We start from the raw sequence: 21,809 nt of genomic DNA on the forward strand, positions 1-21,809 counted from the left end.
TTGTGTGCAAAGCGCCCGTGTTTGCAGACGTCTTTACCAATCGTGCCTGCATCCACCCAAACAGGAAGAGGACCGGGGGCCCAAGCTATTGGACAAGGACAACCCTCAAAAGTCAGGCTTAAAATCAGCCACTTAAAATATGTAATTCAGTTTTCCATAGAAAGAACATCACTATGGAACGGTGGGTCGTTTAAAAAATAGCTCTTATTTGTAGAAAAGCAAAGATGTGCAAAGCATTTTCTCTTGAGATCTTCTATGAAAATGAGTTTCTTGAGGAGAGTGACAGCATTTTATCTTCCCGTCTTCTGTTCCAAGGCAATAAACATAAGTTTGATAAATGAATCAGTGAGTTTTCTGTAAACTTTCACTTTGGTAGTTGGTTCTCTGATGTCTAATCTCACCTGGAAGGTGTGGCTCTCCCTTTCCATGGCATGGTGTGCCCTGTCTGAGCTCATGGCTCAGCCTTGCAGGAGGGGTGCATGATGAGGACTGTCACCTGCCCCCAAAGCACCACGATGCTCTGATGCAATTGCATTTCCTTCCCCCAGATTTCATATTCCCTTCCTGGTATTCCTTTCTTTTGGTACCCCAGTTCCCCAGTATCTCAGCTGAGGAAGCCAAGTTTTTAGCCCTGAATTCACAGCCCTGGTTAAGCCACAGCTGCTCTTTTCTTCCATCCAGGAGAGCCCTTTGGTTGGCACACCTTAATTCCCTGGTCTCTACCCACCCACCAAGTTGGGTACTTGGACTAGAGGCCACACAGAGCAGGTGACCAGACTGATCACCTGGGGTTGGCTGACTCCTGACAGTATGCCATAGCCTAGTGCCTCAAACACAGAGCCCAGTGCCACATGGAACAGCAGCTGGGAGGCCTGAGGCATGGACACTCTGAAGGGAAGGCAGCCTCGGGGTCCTCAGTTCCTGCCCACCAGCTTTTTGACTACCTGCTGCTGTTTAGAGGGAAGAGAGTGAAGCTTCAGGTGAGCCTGAGGTGGGAGCTAACTTGTCAGTGCAGGGACATCTACCAAATGGGGTGTTTGCAAGCTGGATCCATACATGCCCAAGGCTGCCAGAAAGGAGACCTGAGAGTCTTCCGTCTGGATTGGTCTCTAAGCCCCCAGCAGCCTCCAAACCTCCTTCCCATTCTTCGAACTGCAATACAAGTTCCTTTATACAATTTGCATCTGGTGATAGCAACTCCCTGCTGAAAACCTGTGCGTGGTTCTCCACTTCATTAGGATCAGGCTAAATTCCCAGCGTGGATTTCAAGGCTCTTTCCAGCAATCCCCACCCCATCCTGCCCAGGCCTCCCCCAGTGGCCAACAGAGCATCTCTCAGCTCCTCAACCGGCCAGGTGTTCCTCCCCCACTTGGTTCTCTGCTCACATACTCTTCTTGATGCCACCACCTGGACAGTCTCCTTGTCACCTGTAGGTCCCAACTGAGATGACAACTTATCCAGGGAGACCCTCTGGCCCTCTACCAGGCCATGTGCCACTGTTCATTTGCTCCTGTCACACCTGTCCTGTCCCACGGTGCTGTCCACTCAGAACAGTGATGGCTTAATTGTCATCCTTCTCACTAGCCCCCAAAAGCCATGGCTTCTCTTTGGCTGACCTCTGTATCTCCAATGCTAGCCCAGTGCCTGGCACACAGTAAGTGCCCAATGCATATCTGATCAATGAATGAATTTAGAATGAATGAAAAAAATGCCCTCAGAAAAATGACTTGGGGGGGGGTGAAGAAATAGTTATAACACAATAGGAGGAGATACCATACTTCCATCACATAGCCGGTAATCAACCAATGTTTATAATTACTATATTATTACTGTACATGCTTTTGTTTATGGATATTTACAAATTTCCTGCTGTGTCTCAGGCCCTCTCATTTTATTAGGTCCTAAGTAGGATAAAGGAATAAAAACTCCTTGCCATCAAGGAGTGGACAGTGGCAAACAGCGTCATTCCCAGCTTTCTGATTCAGCAGGACATGTGCTGCCTCCAGCTTGCCCTTTCTCTCCTGCCTCAGTGATTATCACTGCAGAGGGGAGAACAATGTCCAGGTGAGTTGCAGCTCTTCTTCCTAAGTCTTGTTACATACACAGCATCTTGCTGTGATCACCCTAATAATCTGTGAGGCCTCAATAAAAGGCATTGTTATACCTATTGCACAGATGAGACTGAGTCCTGCAAGTGTGCCCACTTCTCAAACTACATCATGCTACCTTCCAAAGACTCACAGAATCATCACAAATAGATGTGTGTGTTTCTATGTGGTTATTATGAATCAGAAGAATATTAAATGAGACACCATAGCTTTAGTGTAACCGAGAGCCCAGGGACCTGGCCAGAATGCAAGATAACAGTGTAGTAAGATAATTCTCCAAGCAACCGCGTAATCAATTCTCAGTTTATGTGTGGGGAAGAGAAAAACATGCATGGATGTTCACTTGCAGTTTATGAAAATGCTAAGATACAACCTCAAGAATGGCTTCCAATGGAATGGCCAGGATGTCCTCAAGCATGGTCTCTAAGGTGAGCTGCCGTGGCACTACTACAAAACTCCCCTAAACCTGGGTGGAGGTGGCAATTACCATGCAGGAAGAATGTGATGCTGCCGGGTGCCAGCCTGTGTAGCCCGGCGACAGGACAAAGGGATTATTCTGCTTCATTGTTAACAACAGCACAGTGTTTATTGTTAAAATACGATTGGGAATTAAAAGAGGCATGTATGAATCATAAATATTTGCATGCCATTAATGTTTGGACAAAAGAATTGGAAAGCCTAAGTTGGGAGAACTTCTTTTCCCATGAAAAACAGTGCTTCGAATTACAGTACATATTTAGTTTCGTCTCTCCCATTGCTAATCTGAAATCTCAGTGCCTGCTGTGTATAACCCTTTCATGACCTCAGCACTCTGTGGGTCTGAGGAATAAGGATAAGGAGTGACGTTTCCTCCTGGAAAACTCATCATTTAGACAAAAAGCAGACCCTGGCAGTTGTTGCTGTTTGCTGTTGTTTATTACGTGCTCACAGTTTCTATCGTGTACTCCATAGTTAGTGTCACTGTAATAGATCTTACCATGCAAAGTAATAACCCCTAACCTATGTCTTATCTCAGGTAATCAACCCTCACTTCACCCCCACACCCCCATGGACAAAGGCAGGTCAAGTAACTTGTTCAAGGACACATAGCTCTAAGAGAGTGGTGTTCAACTGGGGCAAGACATTTGGCAATGTCTGCAAACATTTCTGGTTGTCACAGCCGGGAGCGTGGGTGCTACTGGTTACTGAGTAGAGGCCAGGGATGCTGCTAAACATTCAACAACGCACAGAACATCTCCCTACAGCAAAGAATAATTGGCCCTAAATGCCAAAAGCACCAAAGTTGAGACACCCTCCTCTAAGTGGAGAATCAGTAAAATCCACATACTAACCACTAGGCTTTATGGCCTGGAATAAAAACACTCATGGAACAGTCATTCATTCACAGATATTTAACGAGTGCCCACCATACATCAGGCACTGATCTAGTCATTGACAGTATCATGCAGTGCTTTTTCAGTAAAGGCTGGATCTTTAGTTTTTTTGAAAATTCTTGGGAGTTCACATCCTGGGGGTTTCTGGGCACATCTCCCTTTCCTTTCCATGGTGCTTGGGTCTCAGTTACCACTGCAGTGTGCCCTTGTCCGCCACAGCTGTTCTCAAGCCTTTTCCCCAGCGACCTTCCTTCCAAGCACATCTAGGGCAATGCGTGGGCTCCTGCTCAGACTTTGCCCAGGAACTCCCATCTGGATAGTTAACTCTTACTAGTCACAAGTGATGTGACACACAATGGATCTCTATGCCAAACCTGGGAGCTGCTGCTTGATGGTGTGGAGCTCAAAGGAAGCAGATATATACATGGGGCAGGAAAGTTAGAGGAGTTAGGGTCTCCAGGAGGAGTAAAAGCAAGCAAGAAGCAAACAAAAAAAGAAGAGAGCAGTCACAACCAAACATATTCAAGAAACCCAACCTGCAGCAGACACTGCTTGGTTCAATGCATTGAGAGCATCTCAAGGTGTCTCTCTTCAGACCTTTGTTTTCAAACCATCTTTCCCTGAATCTCAGTATGGAAAAGAGGCGACGGCAAAACTAACGTGTTGGGGCAAGTGGGAGAAAGCTCTGGAAGAACCCAGACATCTGTCTGCCTGTAGTACCTGCAAACCAAGGGCTGTCCTCAGAGACAGCTGGCAAGTTGGGCCTTGGAAGGCCTTGGAAGGCCATGCATTCCCTCCATTTTATTTCAGGTACACAGACTGAGCCTTTTCTGGAGTCTGGAAGGTGTCTGTCAGTGACACATACCAGGATCTTGCTTTTAGCACTCTTTAAACCCTGGATCAGTGGATCAGTGCATGGCCCCTCCACTGAAAAGTTCAGGGAATGAGAAGCCAGCAGAGCACTCTTATTGTTTCTGCAGTCTGTGTCCCTGTGGACCTGCAGCTGTGTGACTTTAGAGAGGGAGCAGTTGCCCCCACCGTGTGGACTGCCCCACCCACAGCCTCTCCTCCAACCACCGCACCCTTGATCTGGGACATCAGGCAGGGGCAATAGACAATGCAATTCTATCCATGCAGGACGCTGGTATGTTTTCATTTTTAAAAATCCCTTAGTATTCAGTGATGCTCTCTAGTTTTATTTTTTTACTCGGTATGAAATTTTTAAAACAAGTTTTCCATAAATTTTGTAGGGAGGCAGAAAGTGTTAGAGAAGAGGGGTTACAGAGACATTTTACAACTTATGATATGCATGTGGCACTAGACCAGGGTTTCTCCATCTTGGCATGACTGACATTTTGGATTGGGTCTTTGCTGGGGGAGTCTGTCCTGCACATAGTAGGATGTTCAGCAGATCCCTGGCCCTTACCCGCTAGATGCAGGAGCACTCCCTCACCTCAGGATGTGACAATCAAAATTGTCTGCAGATATCACCAAATGTCCCCTGGGGGTCAAAAACCACTCTCAATTGGGGACCACTGAGGGGAATATCATCAAAGTTGATAGGCAGATAGATAAGATCCTGACTGCAAGCTACCCAGTGGTTTTAAATAGGATGATGAAGGTGGAACACGTGTTGCAGGTACTGTTTAAAGACAAAGCCTTACTACAATATGAGCTGACACCAGCTCTGCATTAACTGCAGACAGATAGACTGACTACACTCCATACAATAGTTTCAAATAGAATGAAGGAAAAACATCTGTAAAGTCCCCAAACCAATGCTTTGAGCAAACTGGAGCGTTTCCACCTCCAAACAGGCCCATTCCTCCTTGCCTTGTCTGCTGAGATCTGATAAGCACACAGATGACTGACTGTGCTCAAACCACCCATATTCCTGTGCATTGCTTTTGTTTGCACAAGGTGACTCAATTAAGGCCACACACCACCCCCCTGAGGGTGCTGGCCAGCTCTCCCAGTAACTGGAAAGGAGCTTCCTGGGGTCAGGTGATTGGGAGGGAGGGGTGCAGTTAGTACTGTAGTTCGTGCTGCCCATACATTCTAATGACAGTCTTAAATCTCAAAGTAAAAGCAGAGATTAATCTGAATTGGAAAAAAACAGGAAATTTACTTACATCTTCTTTGAGAAAAAATACAGTTTAAGTGATTCCTAAATGAATGTTTCCTCTTCACTGAGGAAATCAGAGGAAACTCATTCTGAATCTAGTAGCAGAATGGTCACGCATCTCTCAAAGGAGGTGGTTGTTACAATTTACAGGTCCTTGACTATCAAACACCCTCTTTGGAAGTTCAGTGACATCAAATGGAGTTCCTGAATGGGATATGCTGCCCCGTGTAGGCTAATAGAGGCTGGGCAACATGCTAGAATCCCAAATCCGTGCAGGGCAAAATGATCGCCATCAGTAATTCCATTCTCAGCTCATCTCTGTTGAATGCAGGACTCACATTAGAACCAGGGATGGAGGGCAGGTGCCGCCTGAAGTCCGCTAATGCATGTTTACAAACACAAACTTGGAAAAGCCAAATTCACCACCCATGCCCTGACAGGGAGCCGACAAAATAGCACATTTGGAACTATTCATAGGCAGCTCTAAATCCACACTGTTGGGCCGGCCCGTGGCTCACTCGGGAGAGTGCGGTGCTGATAACACCAAGGCCATGGGTTGACAAAATAGCACATTTGGAACTATTCATAGGCAGCTCTAAATCCACACTGTTGGGCTGGCCCGTGGCTCACTCGGGAGAGTGCGGTGCTGATAACACCAAGGCCATGAGTTCGGATCCTATATAGGGAGGGCCGGTTGGCTCGCTAGCTGAGCATGGTGCTGACAACACCAAGCCAAGGGTTGAGATCCCCTTACCGGTCATCTTTAAAAAAAAAAAAAAAGATAAATCCACACTGTTGGGCCGGCCCGTGGCTCACTCGGGAGAGTGCGGTGCTGATAACACCAAGGCCATGAGTTCGGATCCTATATAGGGAGGGCCGGTTGGCTCGCTAGCTGAGCATGGTGCTGACAACACCAAGCCAAGGGTTGAGATCCCCTTACCGGTCATCTTTAAAAAAAAAAAAAAAAGATAAATCCACACTGTTCACTTATTAATTTCTGTTAATTGCTTTATTTGGGCTTCAGATGAGAAGATGTTATTAACCTACATATAGCCCTCAAAGACTATTTGGTCCAAGAAGTCTCTCAATGGAAGTATGGACACACATACACACACACACACATACTAAGAATGCAACAGAGCCTCCAAACCACATACCCTCTCCATATTAACAGTACCTGGTTATTCATAAACATACCCTTACTGATCTGAACTTGTTTTATAATCATCGACAGAAAGAAAACAGTCATCAGACAGTACACCTCTCCTTTTCAACCAGTAATTTTTCTTTAAAAAAAAAAAAAACAGAAACACAGAATATGTTCTTCATAACCAGTCTTCTCCACCCTCTCTTGCCCCTCGCCAACCAGCACAAAAAGAAAATACAAAACTGATTTATTAGAACCAGAGCTGTGTTGCAGCCATTGGCTGGATCACTGTTTATGTCTATAATGCTTGCTGCTGAAACAGGAAGCTCTAAAAATCACTCAACCATTATTTCTCTCCGAAGCACTTTCTGATTGATAGTCTTCTGTCCCAACCAAAAAGAACTGCCTCCACCAAAAGCAAGCTGGCTGGCAAGGAAGGGGTGAAGGGGTGGGGGGCAGAGGGACACACACAGCTTCTATTCAACTGTAAAATATTGTTCATACAAATAACCTCAATTTTAAAAAGCTGTCTGACACCATCAGCAATGCCTGGCACTTCATAAAATCAGCAAGAAAACCATGAAGCGATAGATTGTGAAACTGCTTGTTCCAGGCACAAGCAATTTTCAAGAAAGCTTTTCTCTGTGGTCTTCGCCATGGCTGGGCACCGAGGCTCCAGTAGGGCAGAGAGCAACTTGCTTGAAGAAAGTGTTGCTACTCTTTTATTGGCAAATGTAAAACAGAATGAGAAACCTGATCTCTAGAGATGAATTCTACATCAGGTCATGGACGCAAGCTTGCAACCTGCCATCCAAAGGAAGTGCTTGCTAGCGCGGGCTCAGGCTTGCTGCATCAGAGGCTGGGTCTTTTTTCATGCATATTTGCTCATACTGAAATCTGAAAATTTTTATTTTAAAGTGTAGATCAATAACAACAGAGGAAAAAAGGGAAAAATGGGAGAGTTGATTTTAATATAGCTCATGTCTTTTTCCTTGTATTCCTTCCAGGAGATCCAACTCCCAGCTTATATCGTGAATGTTATCCGTGAAGCTACTGTGGGATTGGCAGAAGAATTTCTCCTTCTCCCATTAAATGAATCTATGATTGGAGAGAGGATGACTTGGAGTCTATGATAATATCATGAGTCATTCAGACCATCTCTCAATAACCACTACATAAAGACAAGTCTCCTTTTGTTTAGAATAGAAGTTCAGTTTATTCTTTTCTAAATGTACCTACATCTTGACCAGACTTCCAAGCATCTGAAAGGTAACCTCTCCATACTTTTTCCAAATAATGCAAAATAACTTAAGAATGAAAATACCTTAAGTAACCAACATTACATAAATATGCAATAACCCAGATTGTGACAGGATAAATATTATGTCTGGGAAGACATCCACAGCAAGAACATAATGAAGGAATTTCATTTTATAAAAGCGTTGGGAAAGGGCCCTATTTGTAAAGTGGAAAAGATTAAAGTGGCCCGGGAGGTCAACATAAACACAAATTCCTCCAAGAAGTGAAACCCCATCCTGGCAGTCTACAGAGCTTTGTCAGCTTTGGCCTCACAGGGCTGGGCTAGGAAGACACACTGCAAGTCTCCAGCCAGGGGCTGATGCATACACTGAGGAAGAGGCTGTCCTTTCAGTGACAAACTGGGCCCTGGCCCCTTTACAATCGATTACAAGCGTGCACAGCTGATGGCTGTTCAAAGGCCTGGACAGGCAGGTTGAATGAGATCTATTTTCCTAATTATACAAACCAGGTCCTGGCTATAAGAAAAACCGGTGTTACCAAAGCAGCACAGGATGTAAAAAAAATGTCTACTTCATCAGTTCCTTTATTTATTCATTTTCCAGGTATCTACTGTGTGAAGCACAGTGCTATGCTGGCCCTCCATGGTAAATGCAAAGTTCCAGATTCACAGATTCTGGGGTCCATGGATCCCTAGAAGGTCCACAGAGGAACTCCAGCGGCCCTGGAAACTGAAACTGTACACTAGATTTTGCAAGTGCATATGTTCATTTTTTTCCTTGGGAAAAAGCTTCCAAAGGATTTTTAAAATGATTTATAAGTTCCCAAAAGATTAAAAATCATATTCTTTAAAAAATCAGAAAAAAATTTGCAGTGGATTAAATTCTCCCATTTATGATGTGGTGATGATGTGATCTGTTAGATTTCTTCTTCGATTCTAAAATGAAATAACTAAAGTCATTATTCACTGATTGATCGATTCTTTTCCAAGTGATTAAATACTCCAAAAGGGATGAAGCTCTCACAGATTTCATTGCTAAAATTTCTTAAATGTCTCTCAGCTGAAGTCATGATACACTTCTTGCAACTCTGAAAATATCGGCAGCCCCTGCTCCAACTGCAGATGTAAACTGATGTAAACTGCTGAGCTAATTAATCTCGCCAAAGAAAATTCCTCTTGACCCTGAACTTCGATTTTCTGGAGGTGACAATAGTCCCAGCCCATGTGGTTCAAATGCGAATTGTTTGAAACAAACACCTGTGTGCATAACCTCTGGAACTCAGTCGAACTCTCCAGAGCTCCCTGACTCTCTCATCTCCTGGGAGCTGCTATCTCTTCTGCCATCGTAAAGACAGAGTCAATTTACATGAAGATACTGAATCAAAGAGAAAAGCATTCCAAGGACGAGATATACACTAAACAAGATTAAAACTGTCAGGGAGAAAAAGGAGGGGATGGGAGAAAAGGAAGAAGGTTCTGGCTGCTGAGGCCCTCACCAATATTTTTAGGGGCCAGTGTAGTCACCAAGGCCGTAAAAGCCGGACAGGCAGGTTTTCCCAGTTGCAAGCTGAACCTGAGGTTAGGAGCTGTGATCCTGGACATCAGCCAGCGCCAGACAGGGTAGAACAGAGAAAAACCCTTCCATGTTCAACCTCTGGCAATTTCTATGAGGTTTATGATCCCCACAGACTGGCAAAGAAAAGACAGCTTCCTTTTGTATCCTTCATTCTGCACCAAGCATCAGGCCCCTTTGAGAATCCATTAGACCAGTGGTGTTTGACAGAATTCAACATTGGCACTGAAACGTGTGGGTGAGCCAACAGCCGGGACCTTCTGGGCCACTGTGTGGTGTGTCAATGCCAAGGGCATATTTTCAGGCATATTTTCAAAAACAAAATGAAACAGTAGCTAGTCTTAAGATTACTTAATAAAATATAATGAAACTTTTAAAGGATAAGAGTCACTGAGGAAGATTAAGACTAATTGTCAAAATTAGTGAGAATCATCTGCTTTCTGCCTAATGGGAAGCAAATTGCAAAAAAGAGAAAAGAAAAAACCTGGCAAGCTTTAATGTTGACACAGTTGAAAGAGCAAAACCAAATTGTATTTTATGACTATGGAGAGAAATTATGAGACAGTGTCAAACTGGGCCTCTTAACAGCTCATTTTATTTTGTAGCACTGACAAAAAAAAAAAAAAATATATATATATATATTTATATAATACACACACACACACACACACACACACACACACACACGTATGTATCACTCAAGACCAACTACATGCCTAGTAACCATAATTGGGTCAAATGTTCAATTAGGGTTCCTGTATTTTTTATTGCTTTTTATCACTGGTGGGAAGGAGAGCCCGTTCCAAATAAATATTGTCCATTTATGGCATTTCAATTAATTTTCTCTTTCCAGGGTATGTAGGAGAAGACAGCACAGCCTTGGTTGCAGCTATTTTACTCTTTGGGGTTTATGCAAACTCAAGTGCATACTGGCACAAATCAGACAGCCAAATGCAAACAACCCACACCTTGGGGAAACAGTTCACGTTACCCAAGTAAACACAAGCACCTATTAGTCACCCACTCAAAGCAGAAATGGCCAACGAGGGATGGGAGGGCAGCCTTCAATGCCAGAAAAGGAAGCACGTTGCTTTGCAAATCTCATTATTATCACCAACTTACTGCGCATTGCCAGAAAGCCACTAAGCTTCTTATGGGAAAATGTCACTGGTGTGAACCATTAAACAGTTTTCAAAACTTTAATAACCAAAACCTGACACAGATCCACATGGATGCATGTTATGATAATAATACTTTCTCTGGAAAAGCAACCAAATGACAGTCAGCTATCGATTCCTAACAGCAGAAATCCATAAGAACTGAATTAGGATTGTGAGCTAGGCAGGTGGGCACGGCCCAGGCTGTGGAGTCTTTGTTTTTTATTGGCTTCTCATCTACTCTGCCAGCTACTCGTCCAAAGCCTTCAAGATGTTTTCTAAATACACATCTCTGAATCATAATGTGAATTCCATTTACTGAAAGGCGGGGACATTTAATATAACAAGTGAACCCATTTAACGACTTACGCTTTTATATCTTATAGCATCACTCATGCTTTCAATAAGTGGATATAATTTTCTTTGTATTACCCTATTATTAACATAGTTAGTATTATGAATATATATTTTCAATCATGTTATAAGTTTTTTATTTTCTCCAGCTATGATTCTATTATGAAAATGCCCCAGACAGCTAGAATAACAAAAACAACAGCCAAAAAAATCAACACACATTTACCCCTTCCCCTCTTCGACTACTATGAATATATATTTTCAATCATGTTATAAGTTTTTTATTTTCTCCAGCTATGATTCTATTATGAAAATGCCCCAGACAGCGAGAATAACAAAAACAACAGCCAAAAAAATCAACACACATTTACCCCTTCCCCTCTTCGACTAATCAAATTCCCTAGGAACAGAGATTTGCTTATATTTTTGAATGCCTTTGTAAAGAGTAATGATTACTCTTATGTTTAAATGTTTCTTGGTTGATCCTTTATTTTACATGAGTTACTATTGTTACTTAGGTATCTATCCTAAGTCTTTTTATTATACCTGAGATAACTTTTATTCATGAGATTATTCAGTACTATATTACAAAAATAAGATTTCCAAAACAAACTATCCTATCTCCTTCAATTAAACTTTTAGTACTTGTTACTGTTTATAAAATATGACCTAGGTTCTTACAAGACAGAGAAAACACAATACTTGAAAATAGTTGGAAACCAATTTTAAAAAGCCAAGATTCCCCTTTCTGCTCTAATATTTTGATTATGGGCTAAAGGCAAAGGCAAACAAAACTACCCGTAGGGTGACAGTGATACACGAATGCGGCAGTTCCTCTGGATAATCCAGTCTCTGCTATTATTAGTACTAAAATCTTAACTTAGGCCCAACCCCCTAACCCTCAAATAATCATAAGGCATTCAACAGAAATCTGTCAGGAAGGTATACTGCCATCAATGATACTAACACTATTTCTTCATATTTTACCATTAAAAGGTAAGCTGGCTTGAAACTTGTTTTAACATCATACACTAGAGAGCCCTTAAAATTATTAGAAGTGATCATTTGAAAATCTGTCATTTGCCACAGATAGCACATGGATCATAAGTTAAAGGCTTACATTAAATAGATTTTTTATTATTATCAAAGCGAGAACCCCGATTCTACAATGCTAGTTTACATTATGGTAACTTTTACATTTTTAAATGTTAGTAAAAATCTGAGGGGTTTTTTGAAATTCACAATTCATGTTTTGCATGTTCCAAATCAGTCTTAAATTGAGTAATAGAAAGCAATAATGTGAAGATTCTGTTAAAAATATTAAATTTTAAATAAATATTTTTTAAAAAGCTTGACGTGGCAATAGTAAGAAAGACCAAGTTTCTAGGATTCCCTCACAGCACCATTGTTAAGTTTTGAAATCTGGGTTTGTTGCCATGTAAATACTTTGAGTTGCAAGATCAGTTTTGATGATACATACCTCTTCCACTTCGACCGACGAACCTGAGGTCATTGAATCTTGCGACTTGATTTTTCATGGCCGCTGTGGCATTTCTCAGCTCGGCTGAGTAATTTTCATCATTGCCGGCCATCACAGTGACCAGAGTGCCATCCGGAACGTCCCCCAGAGCCACCACCTAAACACCAGTCAAGGAATAAATGCAGACATCAGGAATGTTATATATACACTTTTACGTCATTTGGTAGTAATCGTTACAAAATGAAATGGATATTAAATGATACCTTTTAGTTTGTGGAGCAATACCAATCATAACTTAAGCAAAACAGAAAAGTTATTAATGAGAAGATTTACTTTTAATTCCATTATGCAAAACTAAAGATAAATTTTAAAATAATGAAACATTTACTAAATTCACCTAATAAAGCCACATAAGGTCATACAGCACAGTTGGGACAAGACTAACAATAGCAAGAACTTTGAAAAGCTAGGCCGTCTCATGAATACAATCATCTCTTCTTAATTCCTCACATTTGAAAACCAGAAAGTCTTGTGTTTGTGAGTTTATCACCTAACCCATCTTTTATTTGCTCAGACCTCCACTGACAGGCTTAACAGGGCCTGGACTTTATTTTCAGGTATCTGAACTTCTTTCTGCTAAAATTAAATTTGATCTTTGCTGACAATTTTAAATGACTTAAACTGTTCCTTTGCAGTTATCTTTTATGCCGCCTACTCCCTTCTATTACTTTAAGTTTCACGAGCAATGAATTCTGGGATGCAAGGAAGAACTATCAGAAATGAATTCTTTGTTTACTACTAATTACAAAATCAACAGGCCTTAGAAAAAAGGGGCATTCACTCTTATGAACTCCCTTCAATTCAGGGTGGAACTGGTTTGCATTTTTCTCTCTGAGAGTCCCAAAAATGTGTTAACTATATCCTGATAGATGACTAGGGTATCTCTAAACCCAGCCAATTTTGATAAGGAATTCCTTTAATGTAATAGGATAGGTGTGAATTTTCTATCAGGGCTATTGAAGAAAACTGGTAGATAAAATCTATTTTTGATACTCAGGTAATTTTAAAAAATGTAGTAATTTCCAGGTAAAATGCTTGCTCTGAAGAGCATGGTCTGAAGATGTTTCCTACGATAGTATCAATTTCTTGGCCATCATTTGACCCATCTAGAAACTATTTTCTTTGTCTAGACATTTATTATTGGCCATATTTCCATTTTTCCTATTTTTCAAAGTGATCATAGAATTTCGAATCAAAATGCCCCAAGTTGTATTTGTTCCTATCATTTTTGATACTCCTTATGGTACTTTCTCAGTCAGTAGTAAAATTTGTTGTTCGTTCCAATTATATAATCATTTTTTGGTTGTTGGTAATACTAAAGTAATCCCTAATCTACTGCTATTATTCCTTACCCAGTTTTACGCCTCCCAATTTTACCTAATAATTGCGACATAATTTTTTTGTAGTATCTAAATTTTCAGTGCCTTTTTTCTATATGTAAATAAGGCTGCCATAGACTCACTTGTATGACATCAGTCATGTTTCTCAAGATTCCCGTCTTCATTGCCTGCTTAGTCACGACCCTTCCCTGTGTCCTCCAGATGACTATTGTTTTTCTTCACTACAATGCCTTCAGCTCTTGGGTTCTAAGGTTCAGGACCCAGAAAACAAACCAACTCACTACAAGAGGTGAACAGACTTCGGACCCCAAGACTGCACCAGGATAATCTCCTCTTGTGGCAAGAGGTAGGTATTTTCCTCTATTTGGTCTAACTTGCACTGTCAACAAATATCTGGGCCTTTTGTTTCTCTTTGTAATCTTTTCATTCCAATTGTTGGACATGTTTTCTATAAAGGAGATTTTAAAACACTATTCCCCAAGCACCCTCTAATTAGGTATTTGGTTCCCTTTATAAGTGTGTTTGTTGCCACTTAATTAAGAGCAGTAATATGACAATTCCCTTTTGTTGCAAAAGGCATCATTGAAATAAATCTCTTTGATCAGTTATCTGATTATGACTTTTTCTTTCTACTCTCACAAAATGTGCTTGTTTTATTCTGCTCTTTTTAGTCTCAAAAATTTTCCAATTTTTTTTCTCACTATTTTCACTTCCCTCTGTAAAATTAGCTCACAGTGTTGAAATGCCCTCCTTGAACACATATTTTCACTTCCTCATCCCCATCTCCCTATGGCGACCCAGGCTTCTCTATTCTAATTTGACATTCAGTAAGTGTATAGGGACTGGATCAACTACATGGTTTGCAAAGTGAATAACTCACTGTGGGGACTGAATCTGTAAAGAGGTTAAAATAAATAGATCTTGCTTTATAACTACCAAAATGTATTCTAAAACACCTTCCTCCTGACATTCCCCTTGCAGTGTTCCACGTCTGCAGCCTCTCATCTTTCCTATAGCTATCCTCATCAGTAATTTGGCAAATTCATGAGACCTCACCAAGTAGAAACAAATATGGAATAAAATTATATGGTGGCGAAATAAAAAGTTGTTGATATTGGAATTTAAGAATTAAAAAATTAGAAGTTTAACTCCCACTCCTCCCTTTTCAAAAAGAGATTTGGGCGCTCACATATTTACTTGGCCTTTTATTGATTTCTGAGGGATTTTTTTGTTGGGGGAAAGGAGACAATATTAAATCAAGAGAAATTTCATTAACAATGTATATCATCCGATTATTAACAAGCATACTTAGGCTACATTTAAAAAAATTTTTTTCATTTAAAACTAACATGTCTGCTAATTTGGTACATATTTTGCCATTGATAGGCAATATAAAGAGAATGAAAAAATATCTAACTTCAAACAGAAAAAAGAAGCAACTGGAATAAAAAACTATAAACAACAGGTAATGAGCTACAAACATTTACATTTTAACACAGACCAAACAGACAAGAAGGGACTTGCTGGCCAGAGATATCTCATAATTTTGTTTTACTTCTCTGTTTTTAAACTATCAGGAAGTTGGGCAAAATATCACCTCTCCTACATACTACATGGACCTCCAAATACTGTTCTTGGCTAGCCTGTTCACAATTCAAACTGGCACGTTAAACCAATTCTAATTAGGTCGAAATTACAGTTACAATTCATTTAATTCAAATCCCTAATCTTCCAGTGTTTCAAAGAAGGCCGTGGAGTGGAACACAGAATTCAGTCGAGATGATATTTAATGCATAGCTGGGGACCATAATATTGCTGACAGAAATGTTACTTATTTCATTTTTATGAAAGAATATTATCATAAGCATCTAAGTAAGGCCTCTGAACTTCCCTGCTGAAGGCAGGTTTATGTCTTTGCACTCTGGTGCACCAGGGCCTAAACAAACTGTAATATTAAAGGATTACAAAATATGTCCTAGGTCATCTAAACTGCTTTTCAGGCTGCTTCTGTAAATACTGGATAATAGATAGCAAATTTAAGATTTTTCTGAGTAGTAAAAATGTGTTTTCCCTATGCTAAAAAAAGGTGTTCTACAGGAGGGAAGGGGTAGGGGAAGAACATATTGGAATTCAGGAGAAGCAATTAGGATGATTTTAATCTATTTTAAAGAAAATTCATAATTTTAAATCCTCCTTTCGTTTTGAAGATTAAAGCAGAGTATTTACACACAATTTCAGAAGACTCCTAGAAAAGCACTTAAATGCTCTTTTCATCAACATCAGACTTTACCACTGTTTCACATTTTCTCCTCTTTATCATCACGAATATAATAATTCCTTCCTTACTAAACTTCCTAAAGAGATTGTCTGAGGCTTTTAAAATCCAAATTTTAAAGTAATAATTTGTCGAAACTGCACGGGAGATGGTTGGGTGTGTGGATTAGTAGACAGTGGAGCTAGGGACACACAGTAAATCAGCCTGGGACACAGGCAGGTTTTGAAGTTTATTTTTATTTATTTATTTAAAAAGATGACCGGTAAGGGGATCTTAACCCTTGACTTGGTGTTGTCAGCACCAGGCTCTCCCAAGTGAGCTACTCGGTCATCCCTATATAGGCATCCAAACCCGCGGCCTTGGTGTTATCAGCATCACACTCTCCCAAGTGAGCCACTGGCCAACCCAGGTTTAGAAGTTTAACTTGCCTTTATCCCTAACCTTTGCATTTGCTCTCTCACTGGATTTTTTGTCTATTCTTTCAGTTATGCAGCGAGCAGTTCTCCTTGAGGAAGAAGCCTCTCTTTATGGAGACTGGGGTGGTGACAGATATTAATAAAGTGGTCTGATTTCTCTGCTGTCCTTTCCTTTCCCCCAAATGTTCTTAAGAGACTCACTTGAACTTTTTTTCAAGAGATCTATGCCTTGGTTTTAGTAGCCTATCACTCAGTAAAACAAAGTAAGATTTTTTTTTTAAGTGAATTGTCGAAGGTCATTTTTCAAAGGAAAACTCCCATAGTTATTATGATTTCTGCTAAAAGGAATTCTCTGATGAGAATCTCATAAAAGCAATTTGGGTGATTTTTCATTCTTTTAGAAGAAAAACATGTAAATATGATTTTTCATTCTTTAGAAGAAAAAGATGTAAACATGATTTTTCATTTTTTATTGAAGAAAATAAATACTTTCATGTGGTGGCTTGAGACTTTGCATGGCTCCAGCTCCTGGAGAGTCTTTATTAATCATTTAGTGTTTTGATATATTTGGGTGTGGGTTCCCTGGCAGAGGAGGGAGCTCAGAGGAGATCCTGATTTCCCCCCAAAGGAAGCCCAAAATCCCTGAGAGCCCTGGTGTGTCATCCAGGTTTAAAGGGCCCTTTGGTTGATCATCAGCCGTTCTTCTCTCTGCTCTTATCTGAAAGTGACCACAGGGCCCAACCCTCCCCTCTCAAAGAGAGTGAGCCCAGGAGATTGGCTGATCTGTTTATGTAAAGGGATTAGAATGATTTAGAATTGAAATGGGCTCCCAAACACAAATCTAAATAAATGGAGGAAGGGAAGAGTCAAGTGGTTGCTCACCTTATCCTCATTTCCATCCCAGCTAAAAAAAAAAAAAAAAAAAAAAAAAAAAAAAAAAAAAACCCAAAAACCTGCTTTCAGAAAACTGAGTGGAAGAGGAGGCAATTCTATAAACACAGCCAATTACGGATTCTGTTTTGCAGAAATCACAATCTGTTTGGAAAGCGTCTAAATCTTAAAAATAAAAACCTCCAACAGAACTTTTTAGAAAAGTGAACATTATTCATTGTAATTAGATCGAGATCCAGCTGAGGCCAGGAAGTATAAAAAGCTTACATTAAATTAATCCCCCCTTAACGGGGACAATTATTTAACCAGGTTGAAAAAAAAAAAAGAGTAGCCCATCTTTACAGTTTGAATCACCTGCCTTCACTAGCCCTTTAAATGAACAGGAAATGACCGCACTGACGGTACTGAAACGCTGCACCTTTTTAAACCCACCAAAGACGGAAGAACAGAATCTCCACCGCAAAAATTAAATTCCTACTGCTTGCTGCCAGGGTAGTGGGGTAGTTGTTTAAAAACGCCCGGGGTTGTTTACATATTCCTGTTGAAGGCCAAGGTTTTTAAAGGCAGCTCAAAGCTAAGGAAAGATCTAGGATGAAAAGTGAACGGAGAGTCTTCCAGCTGCTCAGCTGAAGTTGCCGGGCGCACGCCGCCCCCTCCTCTAACAGGACAGCCGGCCGATTGGACCTCCCGGCTGTCGGAGGACAGCCTCCTCACCTCTCCCTGCCCCGGGCTTAATCTAGGTGAGCAGGCGATAACGTCCAGGAGGGTTCCAGGAAAAGAAACAGGATTCGCTACTGGCGGCTTCTGGAAGGAGCAGGCTAGAGAAGCTCGCAAAACTCTACAGAAAACTTTTGCAAACCTAACTACTCCTGCCATGGACTTTGGACATGCTAATTCCTACAGGGCGGTTAAAGAGGGGGAAAAAATCTCTGACAGTTTCCTTTGTTAGTTTATTTTCACTGACCCTAAAGCATAAAAGTACATCTCTCTATTTTACTTCCTGATGCTTTCATCTGAGGAAGATAAAATGGTCTGGGTGTTAATCCCGAGTTGGGGGCTGCGGGGATGTGAGCAGACCGCTTGTCTCTGCTGGGTTGTAACTTTTCCTACTTTGTAGCAAAGCGAAGGCCCCTGCCTGGAAGGTCCCGACTGGCCCTCAGTGGATGTCTCTGGGGGCATCCTGATTTTTTCAGTCCTCCCCGGAGGCCTCCCGGCGGGCTGGGACGGATCCCTCCGGAGGGTCGCCACGGCAACGCAGCATCCCCCGCATCCCAAGTGCACAAGAGATGTACCAGGGGCCGCGGGGAGCAGCGCCGGTCCCCCTTCTAGAACCCGGCCCCGCCTGCCTAGCCGCTATCCTCCGCGATCGCCCCCGGCCTCCGCCACCCCTTCCGGGCCGAGTACCTTGAAAGCGATGGGCAGGGTCTTGTTGCAGCGCCAGTGCGTGGGCAGCACGGAGCAGAGGAAGTTGGGGCTGTCGGTGCGCACCAGCTCGCCTGGGTGGTCGGCCAGCACCTCCACCATGCTGCGGTCGCCGCTCCTCAGCTTGCCGGCCAGTGCGGCGCCGGCGTCCGGGGCGCCCAGCGGCAGCGCCTCGCTCATCTTGCCCGGGCTCAGCGCGGTGGAAGGCGGCGTGAAGCGGCGGCTCGTGCTGGCATCTACGGGGATACGCATCACAACAAGCCGATTGAGTTAGGACCCTGCAAACAGCTCCTACAAGACGGCGACCGAGGCGCGGATCTTCAACAAGCAGCTCCGGGGAGACCAACATACAAGTTCAGGGGCTTTTATTACTGCGGGGGGTGGGGGGGTGAGACTAAGTTACTAACAGTCCAGGAGGGGAAAAGTTGTGTTTATGCCGATGGGCCTCAGACCCAGGCAGGGCTCCTAGCAACCGGCCGCTTAGTGCATTCAAAAGTGGACGACCAGAATCCAAAGTCAAATGCCAAAGGGTGACTATCTTCCTGTGAGTCCTGCTTTGAAAGTTCAAGTTCAGTCTTTGGCTGTGACAAAAGTGCCCGAGGCAAAATTCCCATACACTTCCTAAAATATTTATGCGGAGAGCAAAATGACTGGCAAATACATGAAGTTCCAGTAGTTAATTGCCTGTCAGTTTTTTGCAGGTGAGTTTTGTCTGAAGTCCCAACAGAACACAAAATACACGAGAGTCTTCCATATAGCGCCACTTTTATCATGCAAAACCGGCTTCTGTCCTCAAAAGCAAGAGCTTCGACTTCCGAAGGTCGTGCTAATATATATATGTACTCTTATATAAATATATACATATGCTCTACTTCATAAAATATTTACAATACAATCTGTAGAGAATTTGAACACAACAGAAACCCATTAATGTTCGCTGGAGGTTTTTTTTTTTTTTTTTTTTTTTTTTTTTAAGTAGCCTTGAAAATCAGCTTCAGTAGTTGGAGAAAGGCAGGGCTAGAAGTACTTGTCATTTTCTCTCAATAAATTCTACCAAATGCTCAGTGCAGAAAATAAAGCTTTTCAAAGATCTTAGCTAATCTTAAAAGAAAAGTCCAAGTCAAGGAAACTCAGAGTACAGCTCTCCACATCTGAGCACTTCGGGTTTGGGGATGTTGGTTAAGTTTGTGGCTGAGCCTGTGGTTTGGTGGGAGTTGAGCGGCAGCCGAGTCGCACACACGCAGACACACACTCTTCGGCAGCCAGCACTGTCTACATTGGCTCGGTGAGTCAGCCCCGACTTGAGCAGTAGCGAGACGATCTTCCTTCAGCGTCGCCCAGCGCCCGCGGGTTAGCTGCTCCGACGCAAAAATGCCCACGAGCACCGCGTAACCGCAGCAGGTGGAGCCGGCCTTGAGAGGAGGCTCCGCGGCGCAGATCCCAACAGACCGGCCGGCTTGGGTTACACATGCATGCACACACTGCCACGCGCACACATCTTCACGGCTCTCCTCGAACCACAGCGCACTTTCGCCCGCAGTTTGCAAAGGAAACAATCGGGGAAAAGTTCACAGCCAGGAAAAAAGTTGAAATATCCAGCCAAGAAGCCAGTTAATTCAAAAGTAAGGAGAAAAAAAAATGCAGGTCCAACGCGGGTCAAGGATAAGCAACAAAGGTTGACTTTCTTCTGGCGTCCCCAGGAGCCCGGGGAAGAGGTGCCTGCCGGAGCAGGGCCGGGCAGCGTGGTGCCCTAGCTGGGTCCGGCCGCAGAGGGCCCGTCCCGCCCGCGCCCGCTGGCTCTATGAATGAGAGTGCCTGGAAATGAACGTGCTTTTACTGTAAGCCCGGCCGGAGGAATTCCATTCCCTCAGCTCGTTTGCATAGGGACGGCCGGCGGCCAATCACGGGCCTTTCCGGTATCAGCTAGGGCGCGGCTCGCGGCCGCCGGCTCCTGGAATTGGCCTGCGCGCCCCCTGCGCCGCGCGCCACTGTACGCAGTGGGGCAGTTGGGTCGGCAGCCGCTGAGGCCGCCCCCACGCGGCCCGCGCACCCGCACCCACGCTGGCGCGAGACCCCGCCCGGGTGCGGACTCCTGTCCTGCAGCACCCGGCATGGTTGCGCTGCCTCCTGCCCGGGGCTGCAGTGCGCAGCGGCGCCACAGGCGTCCGCGACCCGGAGACCCAGGAGGAGGAAGGGAAGGAGGCCCAGGCGGCCCGCGGAAGACCCGGCCCGCACGCCGCACCAGGAAAGGACCGGGCTTGGAGAACAGCTGGAGCGAGGCTCCCCGCGTGCCCTGGAGATGCAGCCCCGAGGCTCCCGGGATCTAAGCAGCCCCAGGCCCTATGCGGCCGCCCACGGCCAAGCCTCCGCTTCCCGGGCGGGGGTGGAATTCGGCTGCGAGGGGGCTGCAGGCTAGAGGGCCTGGCCAAAGAGCGGCTCTGCTCGCCCACGGCCCGCTTGGCAGCTGCGGCCGAGTGGCGCTGATTCATTTAATAAGGTCAGCCGGTGCTCCACAACATGGTTTTTGTGTTTTTCGCTTTCTCTCTTGGTTTTTCTTTAATTGCTGTTTCTCGCCACCTCTGGGCTGCGGCTTGATTCCGCAGCGCGGCTCCCTCTGACTGAGTGTGCTTAGCGGCCAGCAAAGGAGTTTCCTAGTAGGAAAAGACCCCAAAGTAGCAGCGACTGGAAAGAAAGTTGAAAGCTCTCGGGAGCGTTGGATCCCTCGCAGGCCGTGCGAAAGCCCGCGCCCACCCGGGGCCGCCCCCGCTCGCCCGAGCCCCGCATTCACCGTCCGGCTCCCGGGAAACGGCCTCTCCCCGCCCCCCCCCGC

At 43.6% G+C, this 21,809-nt stretch overlaps 1 protein-coding gene across 2 annotated transcripts in view; it reads right to left on the bottom strand.

Annotated features, from left to right (window-relative positions):
• RUNX1 (runt-related transcription factor 1) overlaps positions 1 to 21,809 on the bottom strand; it is a 254,648-nt gene that overhangs the window by 74,228 nt on the left and 158,611 nt on the right. For both annotated transcript variants that reach the window (XM_008568321.1, XM_008568322.1), the window contains 2 exons: positions 18,962 to 19,215; positions 12,576 to 12,732 (listed from right to left, as the gene is read on the bottom strand). In XM_008568321.1, coding sequence (XP_008566543.1) covers positions 12,576 to 12,732; positions 18,962 to 19,215 — 411 coding nt within the window. The remainder of the gene's footprint in view (positions 1 to 12,575; positions 12,733 to 18,961; positions 19,216 to 21,809) is intronic.

This window comes from Galeopterus variegatus, unplaced genomic scaffold (genome assembly GCF_000696425.1).
Source record: "Galeopterus variegatus unplaced genomic scaffold, G_variegatus-3.0.2 Scaffold398, whole genome shotgun sequence".
NCBI lineage: Eukaryota > Metazoa > Chordata > Mammalia > Dermoptera > Cynocephalidae > Galeopterus > Galeopterus variegatus.